At 36.4% G+C, this 25,194-nt stretch overlaps 1 protein-coding gene across 1 annotated transcript in view; it reads left to right on the top strand.

The window, feature by feature from the left end:
• The window catches only part of Atm (ATM serine/threonine kinase), a 100,744-nt gene that overhangs the window by 42,904 nt on the left and 32,646 nt on the right, over positions 1-25,194 (top strand). Inside the window, exons 27-39 of the mRNA XM_051197473.1 lie at positions 670-785; positions 1,928-2,054; positions 2,873-3,072; positions 5,967-6,138; positions 6,614-6,778; positions 7,942-8,074; positions 8,575-8,670; positions 9,869-10,040; positions 13,594-13,735; positions 15,272-15,448; positions 16,252-16,429; positions 19,732-19,819; positions 22,466-22,621. Of these exons, the coding sequence (XP_051053430.1) occupies positions 670-785; positions 1,928-2,054; positions 2,873-3,072; positions 5,967-6,138; positions 6,614-6,778; positions 7,942-8,074; positions 8,575-8,670; positions 9,869-10,040; positions 13,594-13,735; positions 15,272-15,448; positions 16,252-16,429; positions 19,732-19,819; positions 22,466-22,621 (1,922 nt within the window). The remainder of the gene's footprint in view (positions 1-669; positions 786-1,927; positions 2,055-2,872; positions 3,073-5,966; positions 6,139-6,613; positions 6,779-7,941; positions 8,075-8,574; positions 8,671-9,868; positions 10,041-13,593; positions 13,736-15,271; positions 15,449-16,251; positions 16,430-19,731; positions 19,820-22,465; positions 22,622-25,194) is intronic.

Here is a 25,194-nt window from a genome sequence, read left to right as displayed (position 1 = left end):
TAAAGGATGGAAGCTGTAAAGTTATGCTTGGGGAGATTGCCTGGTAAAGTGTTACTGGGTAGGTAGGACTACCTGAATTCATATACCTATGTTCACATAAAAGCTGGACATGTAACCCCAGAGCTGCTGGGGATCCTGGGTGCTTGCTGACAATCCTAGAGAATTTCTGCCCTTTTGAAGTTGACTATAGCAGAAGAAGAGGTGAGAAATCTACTTCTTAGACAGTCATCATTTTAGTGACTATTGATGAAAGATGATGCTGGCTTCAGATTTTGTGGTTATTTCATGATACCAGGAGAAGCATACAGGGCATCTAAGGGGCTTATTGCCAGTTAACAAAGATTTCTTAATTGTTAAGATTCTTGAAGAGTTAGCAAATGAATAAAAAATAAAGTGCAAACTGAGGAATAGTGAAGATTATGGAACTTTGCTAGCTTTCCAGTTTGAGAAATTTAATGCTAAATCCAAAGTCTGTTAAAATGATTCTGTAAGATATAAAGGTGGCTGTGGAGAAGAAAATGTAGAGGTTTTCTTTGTGAAACTTGATCTTGGTTATCTTTTTTTTTTTTAATAGTTATGACATAGTAAAGAATTATTACATACCTTTCAGTGTTATAAAAATCACAACAGTAAAAATGTTTAATGTATCCTAATTTTGTATCCTTATAGATTGATCAAGTATTCATTAGTAATTTACCAGAGATTGTGGTGGAGTTACTGATGACATTACACGAAACAGCTGATTGTGATGCCAGTCAATGCACTGACCTCGGTGACTTCTCAGGGTATGGCCATTTCATAGCGAGCTAGCTATAGCTGAGTCACCTTAATTACCCATCTCCTTCACTGCAGCCTTCCTACTCTACTTGCTCTTTCTAGCTGGCTTTTTAGGGAGCACAGTAACCTGTTTCTTTTCACTCTTCCCTTGGTATCAGCAGTGAGCTACCTAATGCCTTTTGAGACTATTTTTCTTTATGTGTTTTCTTACTGGTTCTCTATCCATGTCTTGCCTTTCTCTGCTTCCTTTCTTTGTGGTGCTCCTTAGCTTAGATGTGAAATCAGTTGATTGTATATGAATGTTAGAGTGATTTGGGGGGGGTTGTTAAGGTCCTTGAAAATTCTCAATTTTTAAAAAATATTTAAAAATATTTTACTCTTGCATATGAGTGTCTTGCCTGCATGTATATCTATGCATCATGTGCATGCAGTTCCCATACAGACCACAAGAGGGCAGTAGAGAGCCCTTCCTCCAATTCAAACCTCTTGGAGTTGGAGTTGTTACCCACTATGTGGGTGCTACGAATTAAACCTTGGTTCTCTAGAAAAGCAGTCAGTGCTCTTGACTTTTGTTTGTTTTTATGAGGTCCTGAAACTCACTTTGTAGAATATGCTAGCTTCAAGCTTAGTTCTGCCTGCTTCTGTTTCCCTAGTGCTGGGATTAAAGGCGTGTGCCTTCGTGTCCTGCTGAAAATACTCAATTTTTAAAAATGCTGACTGTTGGACATATTAATTAGTAGTAATGCTGAGAAAGTATTTAGTGTTTATAATTGTAAATATAATTTAATATTCACCTGGCTTAAGATACTGTTGGTCTTGTAGTACTGTAGTACAGAGTTATAAATCAGACCTGAAGGAAAGATTTACTAAGTTCCAACTCTGGGGCTGCCGTTGACTTCATAAAAGGCTAAATAAGCCAGATAAACCAATTATTTTAATCAAACCCATATGACATTATGGACATATTAGGGGTAGATGCCTAATTTCATGTATGTGAACTATGTTGTATTGTTTGTGATTTTGAAAATATAGTTTTCAATAGAAAGCTTTTGTAACTTGGGAGTTTCATTTTGGAAGTTCATTCCTCTAATTTTATTTTAAAAATAATTTTTTTTTTTTTTTTTTTTTTTTTTTTTTTTTTTGTCTTTAGGGATTTGGATCCTGCTCCTAATCCACCGTATTTTCCATCACATGTTATTAAAGCAACATTTGCCTATATCAGTAACTGTCATAAAACTAAGTTCAAAAGCATTTTAGAAATTCTTTCTAAAATCCCTGTAAGTACATATTGCATTATTAGCTAGTATTTGTAAGGATTAGGGTTTTTCTGCCTGCTGCTGCTCTGGTCCCGCCGCCGTGCCAGCCCCAATTAACACAGAGAGACTCTGTATTAGATATAATGCTGTTGGCCAGGTACTAGTTTCTTATCGGCTAGCTCTGTCTTAAGTATTAACCCATTTGTGTTAATCTATGTATTTCCACGTGGTTTCATCTTACCGGGAGCCGGCTGCTGTACTGCTCTCTCCAGACCCTCCATGCTGCCTCCTCTTTACCACTTCCTCTTTCCTCCTTGTCTCCTAGTCCCTCCTCTCTTACTTTCCTATTGGCCAACAGTGCTTTATTCATTAACCAGTATGAGAAACATATTTACAGAATAACATCACCCATCAAGTATTTGATAAGAAAAGTCCGTTTCATCTAGGAAATAAATCTAAGTATATCTTGTGGGGGTATGAAAGTTTAGTTGACTAATTTAAAAGGAAAACAGTTCAAGTGGTATCTTAGTATTTTAGTCAATGTTAACTAAATGTATTATATATCAGGCCAGAATTTCATGACCCTGCCTTTATTAATTAGCTCAGAGAACATGTCTTCTGTTTCACCATAATCTATTGAGTTTCAATTTACTTTCTGAAAACTAACGTGGCAACTTTTTAAAACATGAAATAGACTTTTAACAATTCTAGTATAATAATTTGCATGTGATAATCAAGCCCATATATAAATGATCATTTAGTAAAGTATAAACTATATTGGTTACAGCTGAATATATTTGATTTTAAAATATTTTTCTAAATGTGTATCTATTTTGTAGGATTCCTATCAGAAAATTCTTCTGGCAATTTGTGAACAAGCAGCTGAGACAAATAATGTCTATAAAAAGCACAGAATTCTTAAAATATATCACCTGTTTGTTACTTTATTACTGAAAGATATAAAAAGTAGCTTGGGAGGAGCTTGGGCCTTTGTTCTTCGTGATGTTATTTATACTTTGATACACTATATCAACAAAAGGTAAATAATATATTGGACTGATGCATTAGCAGTATTTTGTGTGTGTAAGCATGTTTTCGTGATAATCTCATTCTATTTTGGCTACTATGTCTTTGTCATCAAAAGTATGCTCTTGCTTTTTTCTTTTTTACTTAGAATTGCTTTGGCTGTTTGAGTTTTTGTGTGTGTGCATTCTATTTGAATCATAATTTTTCTTTATTTTTCTTTCTCTAAGGAATCATTAGTATCTTTAGGGATTATATTACATAAATTGCTTTAGGTGGAGTGAACATTTTAATAAAGATGAAAGGATTTCTTCCTTTTTTATTTTCTTTCATAAATATAAGTTTCTCTTTGTGTTGTAGAGATTGTTCCTGTTTGGGTTAAAATTTCTGTAGCTATTATAAATGAGATCCTCCACCCCCCACTCCCAACTCCTTTTCTATTTTTTTTTATTTTCAGTATGAAGAAATCCTGATTCCTTTGGGGGCGGGGGTTGGTTCAAGAGAGGGTTTCTCTGGGTAGTTTTGGAGCCTGTCCTGGAACTCACTTTGTAGACCACGTTGGTCTCGAACTCACAGAGATGCTCCTGCCTTTGCCTGAGTGCTGGGATTAAAGGTGTGTGCCTCCACCCAGAAATCCTGATTCTTTTGTTGATTTTATAACCTGAACCTTTACTGAATACATTTAGTAGTTTTAGTAGGGCTTTTATTGTTTGTTTGTTTTGTGGAGCCATTAAGTTCACCTGCAAATGGTGGTGATTTGACTTTCTCTGTTTGAACACAATTTATAGTAGAAGTGGTGAAAAAGTAGTTCTTGTCTTTTCCAAATCTTAGAGAAACTGCTCAGCTTTTCTCTGTTTACTGTGTTAGCTGGGAACTTCTTATGTGTAGCATTTATGTTGAGATAAATTCCAAAAGTAACGTATTTTGTTCAGACATCCACCACCGGAGATGTTAAATTTATTCAAATTCCTTTTTTGCCTATTGAGATCACCATAGATTTTACCCTTAATTCTGTTGCTGTGTGGTTTAGTACTTTTATTGATTTGCATATGTTGAACCATCCTAGCATCTCTGGGATGAATCCCACCTGCTTATGTGTAATCTTTCCAGGGATATTGGGTTTAATTTGCTAGAACTTTGTGGAGGACTTTTCTATCTTTGCTTATCAGGAATATGGCCTGTAGTTTTTTGTTGTTGTTGTTATGTACTTGTCTGGTTTGGGTATCAGGCTAATTCTGGCCTAGTGGAATGTATTGGCAGAAACTCTGTGTAATTTTGAGAATAAACAGTATTAGTTTAGTGAAGTCATGTGGTCCTGGGCTTTGTTGTTGGATGACTTTTTGTTTAGTCTCATTACTTGATTACTTATTATTGACTTGTTTAAGTTTGCTATTTAAGTTTGTTTTTCTTTCCTTATTATTGGTTATTATTGTTTTAAAGTAGAGTCTAGCTGTGTTGCCTTGAAACAACCCAGGTTCAGAATTCCTCTTGATTTGGCCTTCCAAATAACAACATAGGCATATAGTCTCTGATAAATTCATTTGGCTGTCTTTTTTTTTTTTTTAGCTCCAGAGGTTTGTCATTTTTGTTTGTCTTCAAAGAATGGAAATTTAAAATCATTCATCATTTTGTTATAGTGAAGGCATTCAAAACCCTTTCTTGTGGCTTTTTGATCTATAGAATTATTATCTGCTGTTGTCCTCTTCTCTAGCACATCAGAATGTCTCGGTCCCCAACTGTAACTTAGTGCCCGTAGATCTCTTGCCCGTTCTTCCGTAGCCCCACTCTCTGTTCTTTGGTTACCCTCATTCTATCCTGAACTTCTAATTAGATTTTAAAATTATTTTGAATTCTTTCTTTAGTAACTCCAGTGTATGAAGTTCTTCAGGAAATGTTTCTGTTTTCTTCTTCTGAATAGTTCATGCCTTATTTCTTTATATGGTTTTCAGTGTTTCAGTTATATGGTTTCAGTATATGGTTTTCAGATGATAAAATCTGATCTCTTCAGTACATAATGAGGTTAAGTGTTGAAATCAGGTTTTCCTTAAGGTTTGACTTGGAATGCTTCTCCATGCATGTTGAGACATTCTCTGTCTTCCTCTATCTCCTTTCGCCTATTCCTTTAAGACAGAGTCTCTCACTAAGGAGAACCTGGCCATTTCAGAGAGTCTTGCTGGCCAGCAAGCTCCTGACCCACCAGTCCTATGGTGTGGACATGAACAGCCATGCCTGGCTCTTTATATAGGTGCTCAGAATTGGAACTCAGGTCCTCATGCTTTCAGAGTAAACACACTTACCCACTGAGCTATCACCCCAGCATTGTTTGACTTTTATTTACTTTCTTCTCTTTTCTTCCTTCCTTTCCTCTCTCCCTTCCTTCTTGTCTTATTTTTATTTTTTTACTGAACACCAGCTGTTACCAAGTAGCTGTTTTGTCAATGGTTTTCTTGATGTGTGTATTCAATGAAGCCTGGCTTTATTTTTTGGGTTTTGTTTGTTTGTTTGTTTTGTTTTTTGCCTTCTTTTGGATAGCACCCTTTGGAGGTGACTTGACTGGCAGGAGCAGCAGAAGTACTGGGGATGTGGAGAGCATGACTGAAAGACTAAGACTTTTGTTTAGAGAAATGACTGCTGGAACTGTCCTTCAGTGCTTGCTGGCTTGCAGGAATTCTTGGATCTCTTAGTTGAATGATTGTGACAGTTTTCTTGTTTTTCAGTAATTACATCAGAAAACAGGAACCTAGGATTGCATGTTCTGTATCTTTCTGACATTCTTTTCAATTTTGGATTATAACCATTGAAGTATTGGATATAAAGCATTAGAATTAGAGACATTCAATAAAATGACTTGAATATTACTTCAAAGTAATTTCTTAAACCTTGTTATTTTTTATTTCTTTTTCTTATTAGGCCTTCTCATTTCACAGATGTGTCATTGAGGAGCTTTTCTCTTTGCTGTGATCTGTTAAGTCGAGTGTGCCATACAGCTGTAACTCACTGTAAGGATGCTCTAGAAAACCATCTTCATGTTATTGTTGGCACACTTATACCACTTGTGAATTATCAGGAGGTTCAAGAGCAGGTAATTTACCAGTTGAGATTTTTTTGAGATAAACGATACTCTTAGGAATTGAATGCCTTAAGTTTACCTGGTGTAATTAGTTTTTATGGGAATGTTTTTAATAAGTGATGAGGAAGACAGTATTAGTGAATTATTCTTTGAAATCAGTTACCTAGCCATTGGTAACTTTTATCTAATAAATCTAATAGTTTTGTCTATTACTAGTAGTCCAAAGTAGAGCTAGCAGTTCCCACTGTTAAGTGAGATCCCATATAAAATGCTTCATTAACACTGTATTTGTTATGTCCACCTTGTGTAGCACTGTACATATTTTAGTTTTTGAAGCCATACCCAGATAGCTGGGTACCACAGATACCATTAGACCATTTCTGGGTTAGCAGTTATAGTGGGTTTATCGGTTATAGTGGGATTTGACTCTTTGAATATAATTAAGACTTACCCCCTTTCCCCTCCCTCTCCTTTGGTAATTATTTAGGTATTGGACCTTTTGAAGTACTTGGTGATAGATAACAAGGACAATGAAAATCTCTTTGTCATGATTAAACTTTTGGATCCTTTTCCTGACCACGTTGTTTTTAAGAATTTGCGGCTTACTCAACAGAAAATCAAGTATAGTGGAGGGCAATTTTCACTTTTAGAGGTAACGAAAGTTTTATTTATAATTTTGCATTACAGAATATAGGCAGTAGTATTTTTTTAAACCTTTAATGTGCTACTGATAAAGACTGAATACTTTGTTGTAATAAAAGTAATGCCTGAGATTTACCTTCTTAAATAAAATCAAAATCATTTAAAATATACATATCTATTTCAAATCATGTGTCTGTGTGAATATGCTTTATATGTGCATGTGCTAAAGGAAGCCAAAAGGTTCCAGATTCCCCTGTAGTCGAAGTTATAGATAGTCCTGAACCATCTGACATGGGTTCTGGGAACTGAACACAGGTCCTCTGCAAGAGCAGCCAGCTCTTTTAACCACCAGGCCTTCTCTTCAACCCCTCAAAACAGATTGTTACGCATCTTCATGCATTGCATTTAAAGTATAAATATCAAAGCTTCCTGAGAAAGATGAATATTCAAAGAGTAATAAAATGTTCTTGATTTTTTACACAAATAGGGTCTTTGGTTCATCAGTATCTCAAAATTGTCATCTGTTTCTTTGAGGGTCAGTAATGTTTATATTAGTGATGATATTTATCATGTTAATCTTTTATAAACTTTTTACATCTGTATTCTCCTTTTAAATATTATAATTCTGTTAGACTACCAATCTGGAAACATTTAATGCATTAAGGTATATAATTAAAGTTATACTACTAAGTAAATAAAAAATAGAAATGTTTCCTTCCAATTCAGCTTGTTGTTGTAGTCTTGAAGTCTATTCTGTTAACATCTAATGTAGATAAGAGATTCTTTTAGAATTTAAACCCTGAAAACATTGTCAGAATTAAAGTGGAAAACTGGGTGGTGTGGGTGGTGATGGCTCATGCCTTTAATCCTAGCACTCGGGAGGCAGAGGCAGGTGAATCTCTTTGAGTTTGAGGCCAGCCTGGTCTCCTGAGCGAGTTCCTGGACAGGCTCCAAAGCTACAGAGAAACCCTCTCGTGAAGAGAGAGAGAGAGAGAGAGAGAGAGAGAGAGAGAGAGAGAGAGAGAGAGAGAGAGAAGGAAGGTAGTTTTTCCATATTTGTTTCATGTGTGAGTATCTTTAGATACTATTTATTACTACTTACTATTTTTTCTTTTATTTTTCGCAGTTATTCAGTATGTGTTCAACTAATACTAAGTTGGTTTTGTCTTTTAGGAAATTAACCATTTTCTTTCAGTAAGTGCTTACAATCCACTTCCACTGACCAGGCTTGAAGGATTGAAGGATCTTCGAAGACAGCTGGAACAACATAAAGATCAGATGCTAGATCTCATGAGAGCATCTCAGGGTATAATTCATCTTTATGTGAATGGGTGTATTTCATGCGCATACATGTGCACACATGACTGCAGTGCCTGTGGAGGCCAGAAGAGGGCGTTAGATTCTCCATGAACTTGAGTTAACAAATGGTTGTGAGCTGCTATGTGGGTGCTGAGAACTGAATCCATGGTTGCAGAGAGGCCCCTATATGGTGTATGTCTAAATTCTGAATATTGTGTGGCAAGGGACTAAGCAAGGTCCTCTTTAGCTTTTGTGTTTAATATTCTTACATTTCTAGTCATTTGTGACTTTGATAAGGAATTAATTTTGCTGTTCAGCACGTTCAAGACATGTTTGTCTGCTTGGTATATTTTGCTACCATGTGACCATATTTCAGAATTCTGTGTATTTTTAAAATCCATTCATGATTTAAAGTTGAAATGTCCTAGTTTGAGGAGAGGGATGTTGTGAAATAAGTATATGTTGTCCTTATGATAGCTAAAGCACTTTTCTCTAAACTATTTCTAGATAACCCACAGGATGGCATTGTGGTGAAGTTGGTTGTCAGCTTATTGCAGATATCCAAGATGGCAGTGAACCAGACTGGTGAAAGAGAAGTTTTAGGTAATGATTAGGTGAACGGTCTTTAGTATGATCAGAATAAGTGTAAGGTTGTCTTTTAATTTACTAGAGAAATAACGGTGGTTTGCTAAGTTATATTTCTTTTTAATCCAGCTAACTCCAGACACCTGCCTTTCATATTCCTTAAATTTGCTTATAAAGTTAAAAATAATAATAATTAATAATATAATAGATGTTAATCTTAAAATGTCTTATAAAGATGTAGGAGTATCATTAATCTCTGCTTAGTTAAGTTGCAAAGTAATTAACTTCTGAAATATTGTGTAAGTATGGCTTACTGAGAATGGGGAAAGTAAGAGCTGTTGGTGCATTTTCCAGTGTCCATCTCAGTTCCCAATAGAGCCTACTGTCTAGTATACTTAGCTTTAGTTTGGTTTTTATTGAAGTATATTTTACATGTAGACTTGAATACAAATGACATGTACCTTGTTTAAAGTATTTGTACACAATCACATAATACCTGTGCAGATCCAGAAATTGAACCTTACCAGAACCCTCACATCTTTGTTCATTGTCCTGTTGTTTCTGGGCACAAAGCTGATTTGCTCCAGAAGCTCAAAGTATCTTTCCTGTACAATTCAGAATGATTCTGTACAATACAGAATGAGCCTATAATACATGACACACTTTGTGATAATAGACTGAAATCTTTCCACTAATATCAAGAATAAGAAAAGTCACTCCCCTTTACTGTTTGTATTCAGCACTAAATTGAAGTGCTAGCCAGAGTATCAAGCACAGAAAAGATTGGAAAGTGTGCCAAATGGAAAGGAAACAAAGCTGCCTGTGTTTATAGATGACATGATATGTGTTTAAAAATTTTCACTGAAGTGTGTGTTTAAGATTTACGAATGATATGCATGTGACACCTGGATTTTCTTTTTTTTTCTTTCTTTTTTTTTTTGGTGGGGGGGAGTTAAAGTTGATACTTTATTACAGTGCCAGACATGTTACTACTTGTGCTTTTAATATTCTGTTACTATAACTGTTAACTTATTTTCTGTCATCCCTGGGGAAATACATATTACAACATTGATGTATTTTTAGCTTTCTTTACTCCCAGTATTAGAAAACACTGAAATATTTGAAGCATGACAAAATGGTGTTAATACTTTTTAATTTGGAAATATTTTATATCTTCCTACTTATGGCTGTACTAAAATTAAGTTTCTATATGTAGAGGCTGTTGGAAGGTGTTTGGGAGAAATAGGTCCTCTGGATTTCTCTGCCATAGCCGTACAGCATAATAAAGATACATCTTATACCAAAGCTCACGGGTTGCCTGAAGATAAAGAACTTCAGTGGACCTTGATAATGCTGACTATCCTGAACAATACACTGGTAGAAGACAGGTGAGTATTTGAGATGCCTTTCATCCAATTACAGAAACTAAAACCAAATCTGGATTTCAGGAAAATTATGCTAATACTTCACTTAACATTTTGTCTTGCAAGTGCGTTCTTTCTTTCCTTCCTTTTTAAGTTTTTAATGTTTCTTTCATATGCATGAATGTTTGGCCTGAATGTATGTATGAATGTATACTACATGTATGCCTGGTGCCCATGGAGCTCTGAAGGTATTAGATACCCTGAGACTGGAGTTGGGTGATAGTGAAACACCATGTGGATGCTGGCAATCTAATCCTCTGCAAGAGCAATGAGTACTCTTAACCACTGAGTCAAATACCCTTTGTTCCTGACACTTGATGGTGATGAAAGAGTAAGGTCTGTTTTCAATTGTAGTGAGACTTAAGTTATACAAAGGATGAATAAGTAAACTGCCAGATGGTTCCACACAGACAATTAAAATATAGGAATGTAGGCTGGTGGGATGGCTCAGCAGGTAAAAGGCACCTGCCATCAAACTTGAAAACCTGCGTTTGATCCCCAGAACTCATGGTAAAATAAATCTCCTAAAAGTTGTCTTCTGACCTCTGCAAGCATGTTGTGTCATTCACCTTCATCCTTATGAACCTTAAATACAGGAGTGTAAAGAATGATAACTTAAGTGATTTTTTTTTTTTTTTCAAAACCAGAGTGCTATGTTCGTCCAAGCTAATTTTTATTTTGATTCTTTTACAATAATCCATGGAGCAAAAACTTTATAACCTCAGAAGGTTTAAACTAATAAAATTTTCTATTACTATTTCATTCCTTGTTCAAAACTAAATTTTAAGGTACAGTCAGTATTTTAGCTTGTTGGTTGTAAGATTACTTCCTTTTCATTATTAACTTATTGTTGTTATTGTTTGAAATGCTGGGGACTGAATGCAGGACCGTACACACCCTTGGCATCTCTGAGCCGTGTTTTCAGCTCTCTGAATTCGATCATTGATTTACTGGTTTATTTGTTCACCCCATCATTACCATTGTAGGAGGCTCAGTTCAAAGGTTTTCTTCCAGCCAGGCATCTCTTAAAGGTATATATGTGTGTTGACTTTATTTTTCTGCCTCTCCTCTTACAACCTATCATGTTTCCATTACTGATTTAATGGACCTGTATATTTTGTTATTGTTGTTTTTGCTATATTAAATTGCCTGGCATGGGTTCTTTCCTAAATTACGTAAATTTCCATACATACTAAAAAGAATTTTACAGTGAATATCTGTATACTTACTATGTAAATTCTTACATTAACATTTTACTGCTATTTTTTTTTAATCGTGTTCCTCTATCTTTCTACCATTATTAATCCATTTCTTTCTCTCTTTTTTGAGACAGAACTTCATATAGTTCAGGCTAGCCATGAACTTGTTAATGTAGTGATCTTGATCTCCTGATCCTCCTCCCTCTGCTCTTTACCTCCTAAGTGCCAGTATTGCAGCATATGCTACTGGCTTAATCCATCTTGAACTTTTGTTTGTATTTTGAGACAGGGTTTCTCTGTTTAGCCCTGACTGTCCTGGGACTTGCTCTGTTGTAAACCAGCTGGCTTCGACCTAAGAGATCCTTCTGCTCTGCCTCCAGAGTGTTGGGATTTAAAGGCATTCACTATCACCTCCTGGCTCTATCTAGACTTTTTTGAAGAGATTTTACACGGAAAATTTAATCAAAAAAATAATTTGATACATACTAATCTCAAGTTTTTTTTAAATGATGTGCATATCTATTAGTGTGACATAAACATGAGAATAATAGGCAACAGATAAAAGAGTTGTTTCCTATTTTACTGTTGAAAAGGGAAAAGTATTAGGTGTTTGGGGGTTTCAGCATACAAAGGAGATTTGACTAAGGAAATAACCACATAACCTGATGATAAAAAAACTTCTTTGAGGAAGTGTCATGTGATCTGAGTGATGATAAAATAACTTGGGGTAATTAGGAGTAAAATATTCCACACAGGGATTATATAATAAGATCATTTTATTTATATTTGTCTAATAAAAATACAGGATGAATTTATATGGTAATGTCTTGAATTTATATATAGTGGTATTATAGTACATCATCATACATAACTGGCTTTTATATGACAAATTGATGACTATTCTAGTTTGCTTCTATTGCTTTGATAAGTAACATAGCCAAAAGTAAATTGATGGAGGGAAAGTGTTTAATTCATCTTACCCTTACATTCTATTGTGACAGGAAGTCGGTGAGAACTGAAGAAGGCGGGAACTAGAGCAGATCCTACTGGCTTGCTCTCTGGATCAGCTACCTTTGTCACATCTATTAGGATCACCTGTCTAGGGGTGATACTCCCTCAGTGGCCTGGGCCTTCCCACATCAGTCATTAATTAAGAAAATGTTTCCCAGACTACAGCCCAGTCTGATGGAGGCATCGTCTCAGATAACTCTAGTTTGTGTCAAGTTGTAAAAACAAGAAAAACAAAATCTAACCAGCACAGTGACTCAAGGGCAAAAGTAGAAACAGGATTTGGCTATGAAATTATTGCTATAGTACAGAGGGGGGAAATTATAATATGAATTAGGAGATCAATAATGAACATGTGGGGCATGGATGGAACCAGGATATGTTTTTCACACAGTCAATAGGATTTCCTGAGGAATTAGATGTAATTAGCAAAACATACCTGGACAGAATTAAAACTTCTTTGATACCTTGTCATTATTCCAATTTCAGGCCTGGTAACATTTTTTTGTTAGTTGCCATATTTTCAGGACTGTTAATAATCTTTCATTTCCTGGGATGTTTTTGCTTTAAAAGAAGGAATTTTGTTTTTCATTTAGAGGTTTTAAGTGCTAATGATCTTCAACTAACTGCTTTGTCAGAATAAGTATGTACCTTCAAAATCAGTTTTGCAATAATTTTATCATTTGGAGTAAAATATTATTGTACCTCACCTCACATATAATTTGTAGCACTAGAAAAATACTATTAATATGTTTCCTTAGGTGAATTAGGCTTTTGCCATTTTTCGCTAGTCATATTTATTAGGCTACATTATTTCCTAGTAGTTTCTCTTAAGAGTTCTTTAAGCTTACAGTCAGTGTAACATAGTCATTATTGTATAGAATGAAGAGAATTGCCGCTGAAGTGGTCGTGTTTACTGAGGGAATAATTTTAAAATTTTTGGCTTGTTACTAGCTAACTCTTAGACTTTCGCGTTAACCCATTTTCCTCATCTATGCTCTACCATGTGGCTCATGATTTTCTACACCTCTTGCTTCCTTGGTGTCTGCTTGCTGGCATCTCTTTGCTCCACCCTTCATCCCAGTATTCTCTCTGTTTAAGGCCATCTCTTCCTGCCCAGCTGTCAGCCGGTTAGCTTTTTATTAACAATGAGATCAATATGTATATTTACAATGTACGAAAGGATTATTCCATAGTAAATGTTATAGAATTTTACAGATAGGAAATTTTAGATTTAGTTTCTAATATTTTAAATTATCCAATGAAATTTGCATATCTTTTCAGTTTGATAAATTGTGTATGTTTTTCAGTGTCAAAGTTCGATCAGCTGCTGCTACCTGTTTGAAAAATATTTTGGCTACAAAGACTGGGCACAGTTTCTGGGAGACTTATAAGATGTCCGAGGATCCCATGCTGACCTATCTACAGCCTTTTAGAACATCAAGGAAAAAGGTCTTTTCACATAACAAATGTTTGTTGAATACCTATTATGTGTAAAATGCTTACATTTGTTTTGGACTATGAATATCAAATTGCTTAGTATAGTTACATAGTAATATACTGTTTGCTAGAAACATTCAGACCACATATAATATTTCAAGGGATTTGTTATTTTCAAGGGATTTGAAATAAATAACTTAGAGAAGTGGTGGTTTGGGGCTCAGGGAGGCTCTTTTCCAGTATAGCAAGCAGACCCTTTGATGCAATGCGCCATCTATTCTGATGATTTTAGGTGTTGTGACCAGCTAACTGCTTAGCACGATTTGGATAAAGTATAAGAAGACTGTAAACACCTTTCTTGCATGTTAATATCCTGACAATTTCCTCTGAAAGCAGCCTGAAGTACTGTTAAGAGTTTATCTCTTGTCTCCAAACATTCCTCTTTTCAGAAAGTGACAGCAATATGCAGTTGCTCTTAACTGTTTGAAATTCAGTTGAAATACCCATCATTAAAGTAGTAATTTTAATGTATCATAGTTTGGTTCTTAGTAAAATAGTAGTAATAAAAACTGTTAATGAAGTTACTAGTATAGATAGTGTTAGTTTTGTATTTTTACCATGTAAAAATCATTTTATTTTTTAAATTAGTTTTTGCCATACATGTGAATATGCTTTGTACAGGAGCCAGATGAGGCAGAGGTTGTGACTTGTATTATATGCTGCCAGTGAGTGACAGAAATAACAATAGAACTCGGGTTTTTCAATTCCTATACCAGTAATATTTTTACAGTTTCACTCCCCCAGTTTAAATTTCCCCATCCCTTGGTCAGATGGTGGTGGTACACACCTTTAATCCCACCACCTGGGAGACAGAAACAGGCAGATCTCTGTGAGTTCAGGGCCAGCCTGGTCTACAGAGTGAGTTTCAGGACAGCTATGGATATACAGAGAAACTCTGTCTCAAAAAAAAAAAAAAAAAAAAAAAAAAAAACGAATAAGTAAATAAATATCCCCCCATCCCTCATGTCTGTTCTCCTTTCCCTCTCATTTATTTTTGTAGCTGAGGTTGGATTGTTAGTGCCTTCAGTTTGACCACTGACCTGTAACCCAGCTCTATTTTACTTTTGTTTTGAGACAGGATTTCACTAAGATACCAAGCAGGCTTTGAACTTAAAATCCTTCTACTTCAACTTCTGAATAGTTGAGATTACAGGCCTGAACCACAATTCCTAGTCTAATCTGTTTAACTTTTAAAAGGCAAATATTCTATCCAGATATAATTCTTTTATTAAACATGTACTTTCTCATTTGTGTGTTTATATATATATATAAATGTGTGCTGTGGCACTCATGTATAAGTGAGATCAGCTTGCAGTCAGTTCTCTCCTTACACAATGTTGGCTCTGGTGAGGGCTGATGGCAACTACCTTTACTTCCTGACCCATATGGTGGGCCCCAGGTGTACTTTAAGTGTACTTAGTTTTATTGGAAACAGATTTAACCATGCATGGACATTTATTTGACATAGGAAATGATTTCTGCTTCTAGTTTTTAGAAGTATCCCGGTTTGTTAAAGAAGATGTCTTAGAAGGCCTGGATGATGTGAATCTGTGGGTCCCTCAAAGTGAAAGTCATGACATTTGGATAAAAGCACTGACGTGTGCCTTTTTGGACAGTGGAGGCATAAAAAGTGAAGTTCTTCAATTATTAAAGCCAATGTGTGAAGTAAGAGGATTAATTATTCAGACATAGAGTCTTTGTTTCTATTCTTCTTCGTTTTTTCCATTCAATTTAACTTCTGTGTATCAGCTTGTTGTGATTTGCATGTTTGAAAAGAATCCTAAGTGATGAGTGTATCATCTGCCTGCAATGTAATCCCCATTCAACTGCTGTCAATCCGTTAAAGTGTGTATCTTTGGTTAGCTAGAGCTACATGGCAGGCTTTAATGTTGAGGTGGTAATATACTAGTTAAGTTCTACAAAGTGCTAGAATAATCGTTGGCATTGTCAGCATGCTTTCTGAATGAAGAAAGATAGGCAGCAGTAGTCAAGAGTTTTACATTAGAAGGTCTGGTACAGTCGATTTCAGCAAATAGTGTTTGAACCAATTCAAAGAGCTAATAGTGTTTATGGTCAAAGGTTGTAGTTCACTGGGAGAGCTACTGCCTCTACTGTGCGAGAGCATGTGCCTCTACTGTGGTAGGAGCAGGAGTCAATCCTGGGGTTTTGTTTGTTGGTAGTTGTTTTGTTTGTAACCAATGACTCTGAATTACTGTTCCTTCTGTCACTGTCTCCCAAGTCCTACGATACCTTACTTGATATTACTATTTGTATACTTATTTTTTATTCTGAAAACTACTTTGATACATAATTTTGGTGATGGTGGTTGTTACTTAGTACTGTATTGAATTCATGAGAGGTCAGTGTAGTATTTTTAAATTTTTCATGTCAGTAACAGGGAATAAACATTTTAAGTGAATTATGTTACTCTAGTGTAAGCAGTTGAGTGGTTATGTACTGTGTTCTAGGTAAAACCTGACTTCTGTCAGACTGTGCTGCCGTACTTGATTCATGATGTCCTACTCCAAGATACACATGAATCGTGGAGAACTCTGCTGTCTACACACATCCGAGGATTTTTCACTAGCTGTTTTAAACACTTTTCACAGGCAAGCCGATCAGCAACTCCTGCAAATTCAGATTCAGGTATGCTGTTAAATTGTTAATGTTTATAATGTTAACTTCTCAGCTCTAGAAAAAGATGGTTCAGTAAATAACAAGGCCACTTACTGTACATTCTTTACATCTGGCATTGTGCTTACAGTGTGGATGTGAACAATAGAGTTTCATTTTAGAAATGGGGGGGAAAAACATGTAAACTCATCCATGTTTGATACCATGGCAGAAGTATGATGGAGTTTTCATATTTTTAGACCTCTGGCCAACGACTTTTTAAAAACTTTCTCGTTTTTTTCTTCTTTTTTGGTTTTCCACGAGAGGGTTTCTCTGTGTAACAGCCCTGGCTGTCTTGGAACTTGCCCTATAGACCAGGCTGACCTTGAACTCACAGAGTTCTGCCTGCCTTTGCTTCCTGAATGCTAGGATTAGAGGTGAGGTGTGAGGCACTCCCGCCTGGCTTTTTAAAAAAATTTCTATCACCAAATCATGTATATTTTTGTAGACAATAAGAGTTCTGCAAGCTTTTCAAAAAATAAAGTACCCAAACAGAAAAAAAATAAACTACCCACAATCATGTAATCTAAGGTATTTACATTTGGATTTATATGTACATAAATATACATTTTTATATTTATATTTGTTTACATTTGGGATATAGTCTTGCAATTTTACTTTTATGATAAGTATTTCTGGGCTTTGAATACTCTCAAGCAGTATATCTGATCTGTGTTTTCATTTTGCTTCTGAATGAGGTTTCCTTGACACTTTACAAAATAAAAAATCAAAACAGCATTTCTGATGCTTTTTATAAACAGAAGAAGTTAGTATAGGAAAATGTCTCAGCAGGTAAAGTGCTTGCAAGGACCAGAGTTAAGATCACCAGCACCGACATAAAAGACGGGTCAATGTGATATCCCACTGCTCAGCTCAGTTCACCAGAGGCCGATACAAGCGAGCTCTGGCTTTGAGAGACCTTGCTGTATACACACACACACACACACACACACACACACACACACACACACACAAGAACAATCAAGAAAAACACTCGGTGTCACCCTCTGCCTTCCACATGTACACCTCCACACATATACAAAGAAAGAGAAATTACATGTAACTCAGTTTCTACAAACTGAGATTTCAAAAGGTTAAGTAAGCAAACAGTTTTATAGTGTTAATTTACTGTGTTTAATGTGCATAATCATAAAAGTAGGCACAAATTCACATGCTGCATTTTAATAACCCCACCTTAGTGTGTTTATAGTCATTTTAGCATAATTATTCAATTTTCCCTGTTCTTCTGCATTTGCGGTGACAGACGTTGTTTGAAATGTCTATGGTATCCTTTAGACTTTATTTTTCTGTTTTTATGTATTTGAATGGTTTGTTCCGTTTAAATTTAGAGAGGCTAGGGAGAGTTGACAAAAGACTACTTAGTTACAGTTATATAGGAGTAAGATGATCTGATGTTATGCTGCAAAATGGGGTAACTGTTGATAATGCTAATGTATTGCATGGTGGGTTCCTCACCTGTAAGTCCAGTTCCGTAGAAAGACAACTCTTTCTAAAATCTTTCTAAAAAGCCTTGAAGAAACAGTTGTTATGTTTTTATTATAAACAAACTTTTGAGATATGTATATACTTAACCTGATTAAAACATTATATATACTTGTAGTGAAAAATCAAATGGCATCCCATTAGTATGTATGATTTCGGTTAAAAGTTTTAAAAAGTAACTTACATTTCATCTGAAACAAAATAAACATAGACATGGTTGTCTCTCCTGTGGCCTTATTAGAGTAGAAGAAGTTGTTTATCAAAGTGATTTGGAATATGCTTATGAAGCTTTGAGGGATTGTTGATGCGATTGCCTTCATGGGAAAGGGTGTTTGTCACCAAAACGTAATGATCTGAGTTTAGTCGTGAGAAAACCACGCAGTAGATGAGAAGCAACCTCCACAAGCTGTCCTCTGACCTACTAGTTCCCTGCCTGAGTGGCCACATGCATAATAATTACTATAATTGAGTCTGTTTTTAAAAATAATTAAATATAATGTAAAAATTCCTAAGATTAAAAATTCTTGCCGAGTCTTTACTAGCTATCTAAAATATATCACTTATGTTTAATTGGGGATCATAGGTATAAGTAACAATTTAAAGTTTAAATTCATTTTAAGTATTTAAACAATTTTACTACTTATGTTTATGCACAGGTCTATTAATAGCAAAATTATCTAGTTTTATCTCTAGAGATTGTCAACATTTTTATTACCTTAAATGAAATTTTGGACTTCACATATATAAAACTATTTTTTAATATGACAATAAATGCAGATTCCTTTAAATCTTAAATGCTGTATCTTTCTGGTGTCTGGAAGTCTCAACCTTTACTTGAATGTCTCACATGAATCTAAACTCAGTTATGTGAATAAAAATGAAGGGTGCTTTGCTGCCCACACTAAAAACCTTTCTCACCCATCTGAATACCAAGTCTTGCCAGTTGTGTTTCCTCTGTTGCCATTATCTTTCCTGCCTTGTAGCTCTGGTTCAGTGGGTTGAGAGTCTCTGACTGCCTTCCGAATTCGGCTTGCTACTAGCCACCTCACATACACATTTTTTGGTGTGTGTTTTTGGGGGCAGTAGCTCAAATTGTTCTCAGGTAGCAGTGGAAGACTTTGAACTTCTAATTTTCCTGCTTTTGCTTCTCTAGTGCTGGCATTGGAGACATGTGCCTTGACACCCAGTTTATACAGTGCTGGGGATTGATCCCAGGGCTTCGTGAAGGCCATCCAAGCACTCTTAACATTGGACTGTGCCGACTTAACCTGGTACTCAGTCCTTTCCCTTCCCCCACTGACCAGTATTTTGGCTTCAGATGTTACTTTCTTCTTACAGCTTTCCTTAGTCCAGGCGAGGTCACTCTCACATAGATTCTACAGCATTCATAACCTTTCTCTCACTCCACTTGGCTTACCATGTTAAGGGCCTCTGGGCTAGCCAATGAATTCTGTGTGCAGAAACAGTCTTAATTTGTTTACAGTTGTAAATGTACTAAGAACCCAGCACACAAAACATCCAGACATCTCAAAGCAATAGGTACTGCTTCAGAAACAAATAATTGGCAACATAAATTCTTGTCCATTTTATATATATGCTTCTTTTGAAATAAAAGGAATGCCACTAAATTATATCGATTTGAATTTATTAAGCATTTTTGTGTTGGGTGTGCCACCCTTCAGAATCTTACAGTGTAGAAAGAGAAGGGGACAGACAAAAAAGAACTTTTACATCAGTCTGAGACTAAGAAGAGCTATTTCTATTTCTATTAGAGCCAGAGCACTTCCTCCGATGCTGTTTGGATAAAAATTCACAAAGAACAATGCTTGCTGTTGTCGACTATATGAGAAGGCAGAAGAGGTAATATGATAACAGTTGTTTCTCAGGTTGGGAACGGAGCACTGTACATTCCTTCTGGGTGCCTTTTAGCCTGATTGTTTTATTTGCAACTGCTACAGACTGATAAAATCAATTGGTATGATGCTTCTATTTCTTCTTAATAAAATACATATAGGACAGCATTTAGGTTAAGTGTGGGGAACTGTCGGTTCTTGTACCAGCAGGCATACTGCTGTGGCTAAGTCTTGTGTTAGTGAACATGTGGGAAAGGAGCATATCCTTTTCCCAGATTGCTGTTAATACTATTGTTGCTTGTTTAGTAATTCTTCTAGTAGCTAGAGTTGGATGTCTTCTTTATCATCTTTTTTTATAAGGTAAAGCTTTTGTTGCTGTGTGCCATACTTATTATGAAAATCTGTAGTATTTTTGTGGTATGACAGAATTGATTTAGGTAAGTTACTTTACAGTATAGTGCCCTTGTTTCTTTTTTTTTTTTTTTAAACTTTCTTTTTATTTATTCTTTGTGTCTTTCACACAAAGATCCTATTCACTTTCCCATCCCTTCTTATCCGCCCTCTGCCCTTGCAAACTTACCCACAAAAATATATAAAATTTAAGAGACAAAAAGGAAAAATAAATCTCATGATGGAAGCTGTAGTGTGACATAGTGAGTCATACAGTAAACACTTTTATCCATATTTCTTTATTGCAAGTGTTCATTGCAGAGAGTCATTGGTCTGTTTCAAGGCCACTGGTTTTTGCTACACTATTGATACTGGGACTCCTCTTGGATATCCTGTCATTGTCCTGTGTTGTGGAGATCCTACAGCCTTGGGTCTACAGGACCAGCTCCTTCATGTGCTCTGGCAGATCATAGATGGGGTGCATGTTGGGGTCAGCCTACTCATAACCCTGCTTCTGGGCCTGGGTGGTTGCAGGATTGGTCAGCTCGCCAGCTATCCCATCTTCATCACCAAGGTGAGATCTCCAGCATTGTCCTGACTAGTTCATCCCTTGCAGCAATGAGCAAGGGGCAGGACCAGTTTTGCTTTCACACCTTCAGGGTTGGCTCTCCCTTACCCACTCCATCAGGGTGAGCTCTACTGTGTTCCCTAGGTGAAGTGTAGACCCCTCTCCTGAGTACTTTGCAGGTGAGGGGCAGGACCAGTTCTCCCTAGTATTGCAGCGAGTAGGGGAGAGGCGAGTTCAGCTCTACATAGCCCTATCCTCTAGGCCCTCCTGGTATCAGACATCAACACAAACTGAGGCTGCATCAGGGCCATGAACCCAGACATGGGCCCTGACAGCAGCCCAAGCCCAAACATTGCCATGGCTCTGGGTGGCAATCAAGCTGCCCACCTCAGCTTTCTCACTGCTTTCACCTCTTCAGATATGTAATGAGTTGTTCTCTGTCCCACCAACCAGCTCCCAAAGAATGACACGGAGACTTATTAATTATGAAAGCTTGGCTCTTAGCCTCAGTTTGTTTTTAACTAGCTCTTATAACAAATTAACCCATATTTTTATTAATCTATGTTCTACCATGTGGCTTTTATCTCTATCCCATTCTGTGTATCCAACTCATTCTGAGTCTCCCTGGCATTTCTAGCACATAGATTCATCTCTGCCTGGAAGTCCCACCTATGTACCTCTTGTCTAGCTGTTGGCCTTCCAGCTCTTTATTAAAACCAATCAAAGCAATATATCTTCACAGTCAACAGATATCTCACAACCCCACAACACAGGTATGCCTCTGTCTACAGTACATGAACCATTTTGTCTCTTTCTCCCATACCACACAGTAAGTTTGCTTACCATAATAATGACCATTGGGCTGGCCCATGCTTTCTCCTTAGAGCCTGGGACAGGCCCCTCCACCCTCCATTTTTAGGAATCAGAGAGCATTGACGCTGGTGTATCCTTTCTGTTAGCGCAGGATCTGAGCTACCCATGTTAATGTGGTGGGTCTTCACACATCAGTTAGCAGTCTAGAAAATCAGTAACAAGACATGCCCAAAAGTTTGTGTCCATGGTGTTTCTAAAGTCCATCAAGTTGGCAATCAGAGTTAACCTATCACATTTTTTTCCTGAGAAACAATACATACATACATACATACATACATACATACATACATACATACAAAATTTAAATCTGAAGCAAGCTTGTTTTACATGTCAATCCCAGTTCCCGCACCCTCTCGTCCACCCCTGTTCCCCACCAACCCCCATCCCATCTCCTTTCTGCTTCCCAGGGAGGGTGAGGGGTGAGACCTTCTATGGGGAGTCTTCAAAGTCTTTCATGTCATTTGGAGCAGGGCCTAGGTCCCCCACCCCGCCACCCATTGTGTGTAGGCTGAGGGAGTATCCCTCCATGTGGAATGGACTTCCAAAGTCCAATTGTGTACTAGGAATGAAACAGTGCTTTTATACTAAAAGTGACCTTTGCAGGTAATGATGTGAAGTGTGGGTGTAGAGCCCAGATTTGTATGGAGTGATGATTAGTAGCTTTCTGCTGATTCTCTGAGAGGTTCATGAGCCAAGACGATTGAGAAGTGAACTTTAGCCAGGTTATCTCGGAATGGTGTATAACCATACACTAGAGCATTGTGGCTTGCATTGTGCTTCTTGTGTTAGCAGTGACATCCATCATGTTTAATTCCTCTTCAGGCCTTCTTCAGGAACAGCTTTTGATGATGCTTTCTGGCTGGATTTGAATTATCTAGAGGTTGCCAAGGTGGCTCAGTCTTGTGCTGCTCACTTCACAGCATTGCTCTATGTAGAGATCTATTCAGATAAGAAAAGCATGGATGAGCAAGAGAAAAGGTAATGGGTTTTGATATTTTGGTTTTTTAAATTGGTGTTGATAATGATGTTTCAATAAAAGTATATAGTAAAGATTTAATTTGGCCCCATTTCGCCATTTAAAAGACACTCTAGGAATAAATTTTCAATATTAAAGCAAAGTAATATATTTTTTTAAGAAGTAATTCTTTGAAAATATAGGAATTCTAGTTATATGATATTCTATTTTATAGTATAAAGACTGGACAGATAGGAAGCTTCTAAGAAAATAGAGACATTACTTGATTGTTTGTGTACTCCCTGTAACAGCATTGGGAACATAAATGTTTTCCTGATTAATTTTGGGTACATTAGGTTTACCTCTAAGTTCTTCAGCTTTCAGGATTCATTATTCTTTTTGACTGTAATGTGACTAATTCTTGGCTGTGACAAAGGAAGTTTCATTTATGTGTTGTCCACTTGTATTTCTAGCTACTTTGATTTGATTTCCTCTGATTGAGTTGGAATTTTTATAGGAAGCTAATAAATATGATCATAGATCATGATGAAAATAGTTAAGAAAATAATGTATTAAATTGTATTACACACTTTATAATATGAACATACCCTTTCAAATCCTTGTTCTTAAATAGCCTATATATGTATTTACTTATAGCATCACTTTCTTAACACTAATTCAGCCTTACTAAGAAATTGAAATCACAAATGTGAGCCATGCCTACACATACATTGCTACCAATAATTGTAGATGTCATTAAGTTGGAAATGTAGTGTATTGTTTAGATTGGAAAAGTGGAACCAGAATTACTATGGTCTGTGAGTAGCTAACTTACAGATTTGGACCAGCTTCTTTCTTCCTGGTTTGATAATTTAATTTTTTTTTTTTTTTTTGGTTAAAAACAATTACAAATCTACATTATGTAAATACTATATAACATGTAACCAGTGTGTTCATAATTACTATAAATTCATAAAGACAAATATATAGTAGTAATTGCAGTTTGAATAAGTTTTAGTATTGAAGATCCATAGAATAGTATTTTTTGTTAATCAGGGGTATATGGTAAGTCTTCTGTGAGTATAAATAAAAGCATCTTACATTTGAAAGTCAGCCATTGTGTGACTGGAGCAAACTCATGCAGAGCTGCATGCCTTCAAGCAGGTGTGTTTGCATTTGCTTTGACGGTTTCTTCTGGGTTACATTCACCCACCCACCCCCAGATGTGATGAGAAAGGGAGGACAGACAGATTCGGTGTACAGAGACGAAAAGTGCAGGGGTTCACAGTAGAGGAGGTAGAGGAGCAGACCTGGAGAGTAAGGTAGTAAGCACAGTGCACTTGCAACTAGAATGCAGATAAGCAGTATACCTGTGCTGATAAGGAAATACGTTACTGGTTTTTGATTTCTTCGTAATAGATATTTGATATCCGTGTTTTTTGTTGTTTTTGTTTGTTTGTTTGTTTGTTTGCTAATTGCTCCTGAGAAACTGAAACTTCATGTTAGTGTCCTTTATCTTTTTAAAACAAAGTCAGTCAGAAGGCTTTACTAACAAGATTTAGACAGCGGATGTTTGCAACTTCGGTCATCTTAACATTCCAAATCCCTAATGATTTGGAGCTTCGTTTTATTTTATTATGTTTTGAGACAGGTATAATTCTAGCCAATGTGGAACTCAGTGTTTACCAGGCTGACCTCAAAAGCAAAGATCCACCTGCCTCAGCCCTGAAGTGCTGAGTTAAAGCGTGAGCCACCACAGCTGGTGAATTGTGGCTCTAGATTGCAGTGTCATCCCACTAATAGTGTCTTCATCTTTCTGATGTGTCCATTAACAAAGAACATATTTTGCATAATTTGAAAATAAGTAGAATATATGTCACAGCTATACCTCAAGGATGTTGTTGGCAGCATTCTGTTAGTTGTTGCTTTCCTCTGTGCCTTTCTCCTGAGCTCCCTTCAATAGGTAAAAGTGATCAGTATGCTTATCATTCCTCAAGTCTAGTTACTTCTTTTGTCATATTAGTATGAACCTGAAAATACAAAAGCACTTCCTACTTTTGAATTTTATAAGGCAGGCTTTTATAACTCAGGTTTTTAGTAAGGCTGTCTCATCTATGCTGCCTGTTGCTGCCATTCTTTAGTTTGTGACTGACTGCCCATGGAGCACTGAGAGGAGATGCCACAACTTGTTACTGGTGCTCTCAGTGGCGTATACTGTACTGGTAGAATTATTGGTGTATAAGATAGTGCCGAATTGTTCCTTAAAATGATTGTACTAGTTTGTATAGTTACCAAACATGTAATTGATAAAAGAAAAAAGTGCGACATTGGAGGAAGGAAAGAAAAATATATAACCTTTTCTAGTTTAAGGGAAAATAGTACAGAAAACACAGGGCATGTTTTAGAAAGATATTAGAGGAGCTATCATTTATGGCAGTATTTATTTATATATTGGATTATTGTAGGTACTATAACAGTCATAATATTAAAATTGAGTCACCATGAGTTTGAGACCAGCCTGGTCTACAAGAGCTAGTTACAGGACATCCTCCAAAAAAGCCACAGAGAAACCCTGTCTCCAAAAACAAAACAAAAA

This window comes from Phodopus roborovskii, unplaced genomic scaffold (genome assembly GCF_943737965.1).
Source record: "Phodopus roborovskii unplaced genomic scaffold, PHOROB, whole genome shotgun sequence".
NCBI lineage: Eukaryota > Metazoa > Chordata > Mammalia > Rodentia > Cricetidae > Phodopus > Phodopus roborovskii.
The sequence above is the reverse complement of the archived record's forward strand: the minus strand, read 5'-3'. Positions and strand labels throughout refer to the sequence as shown.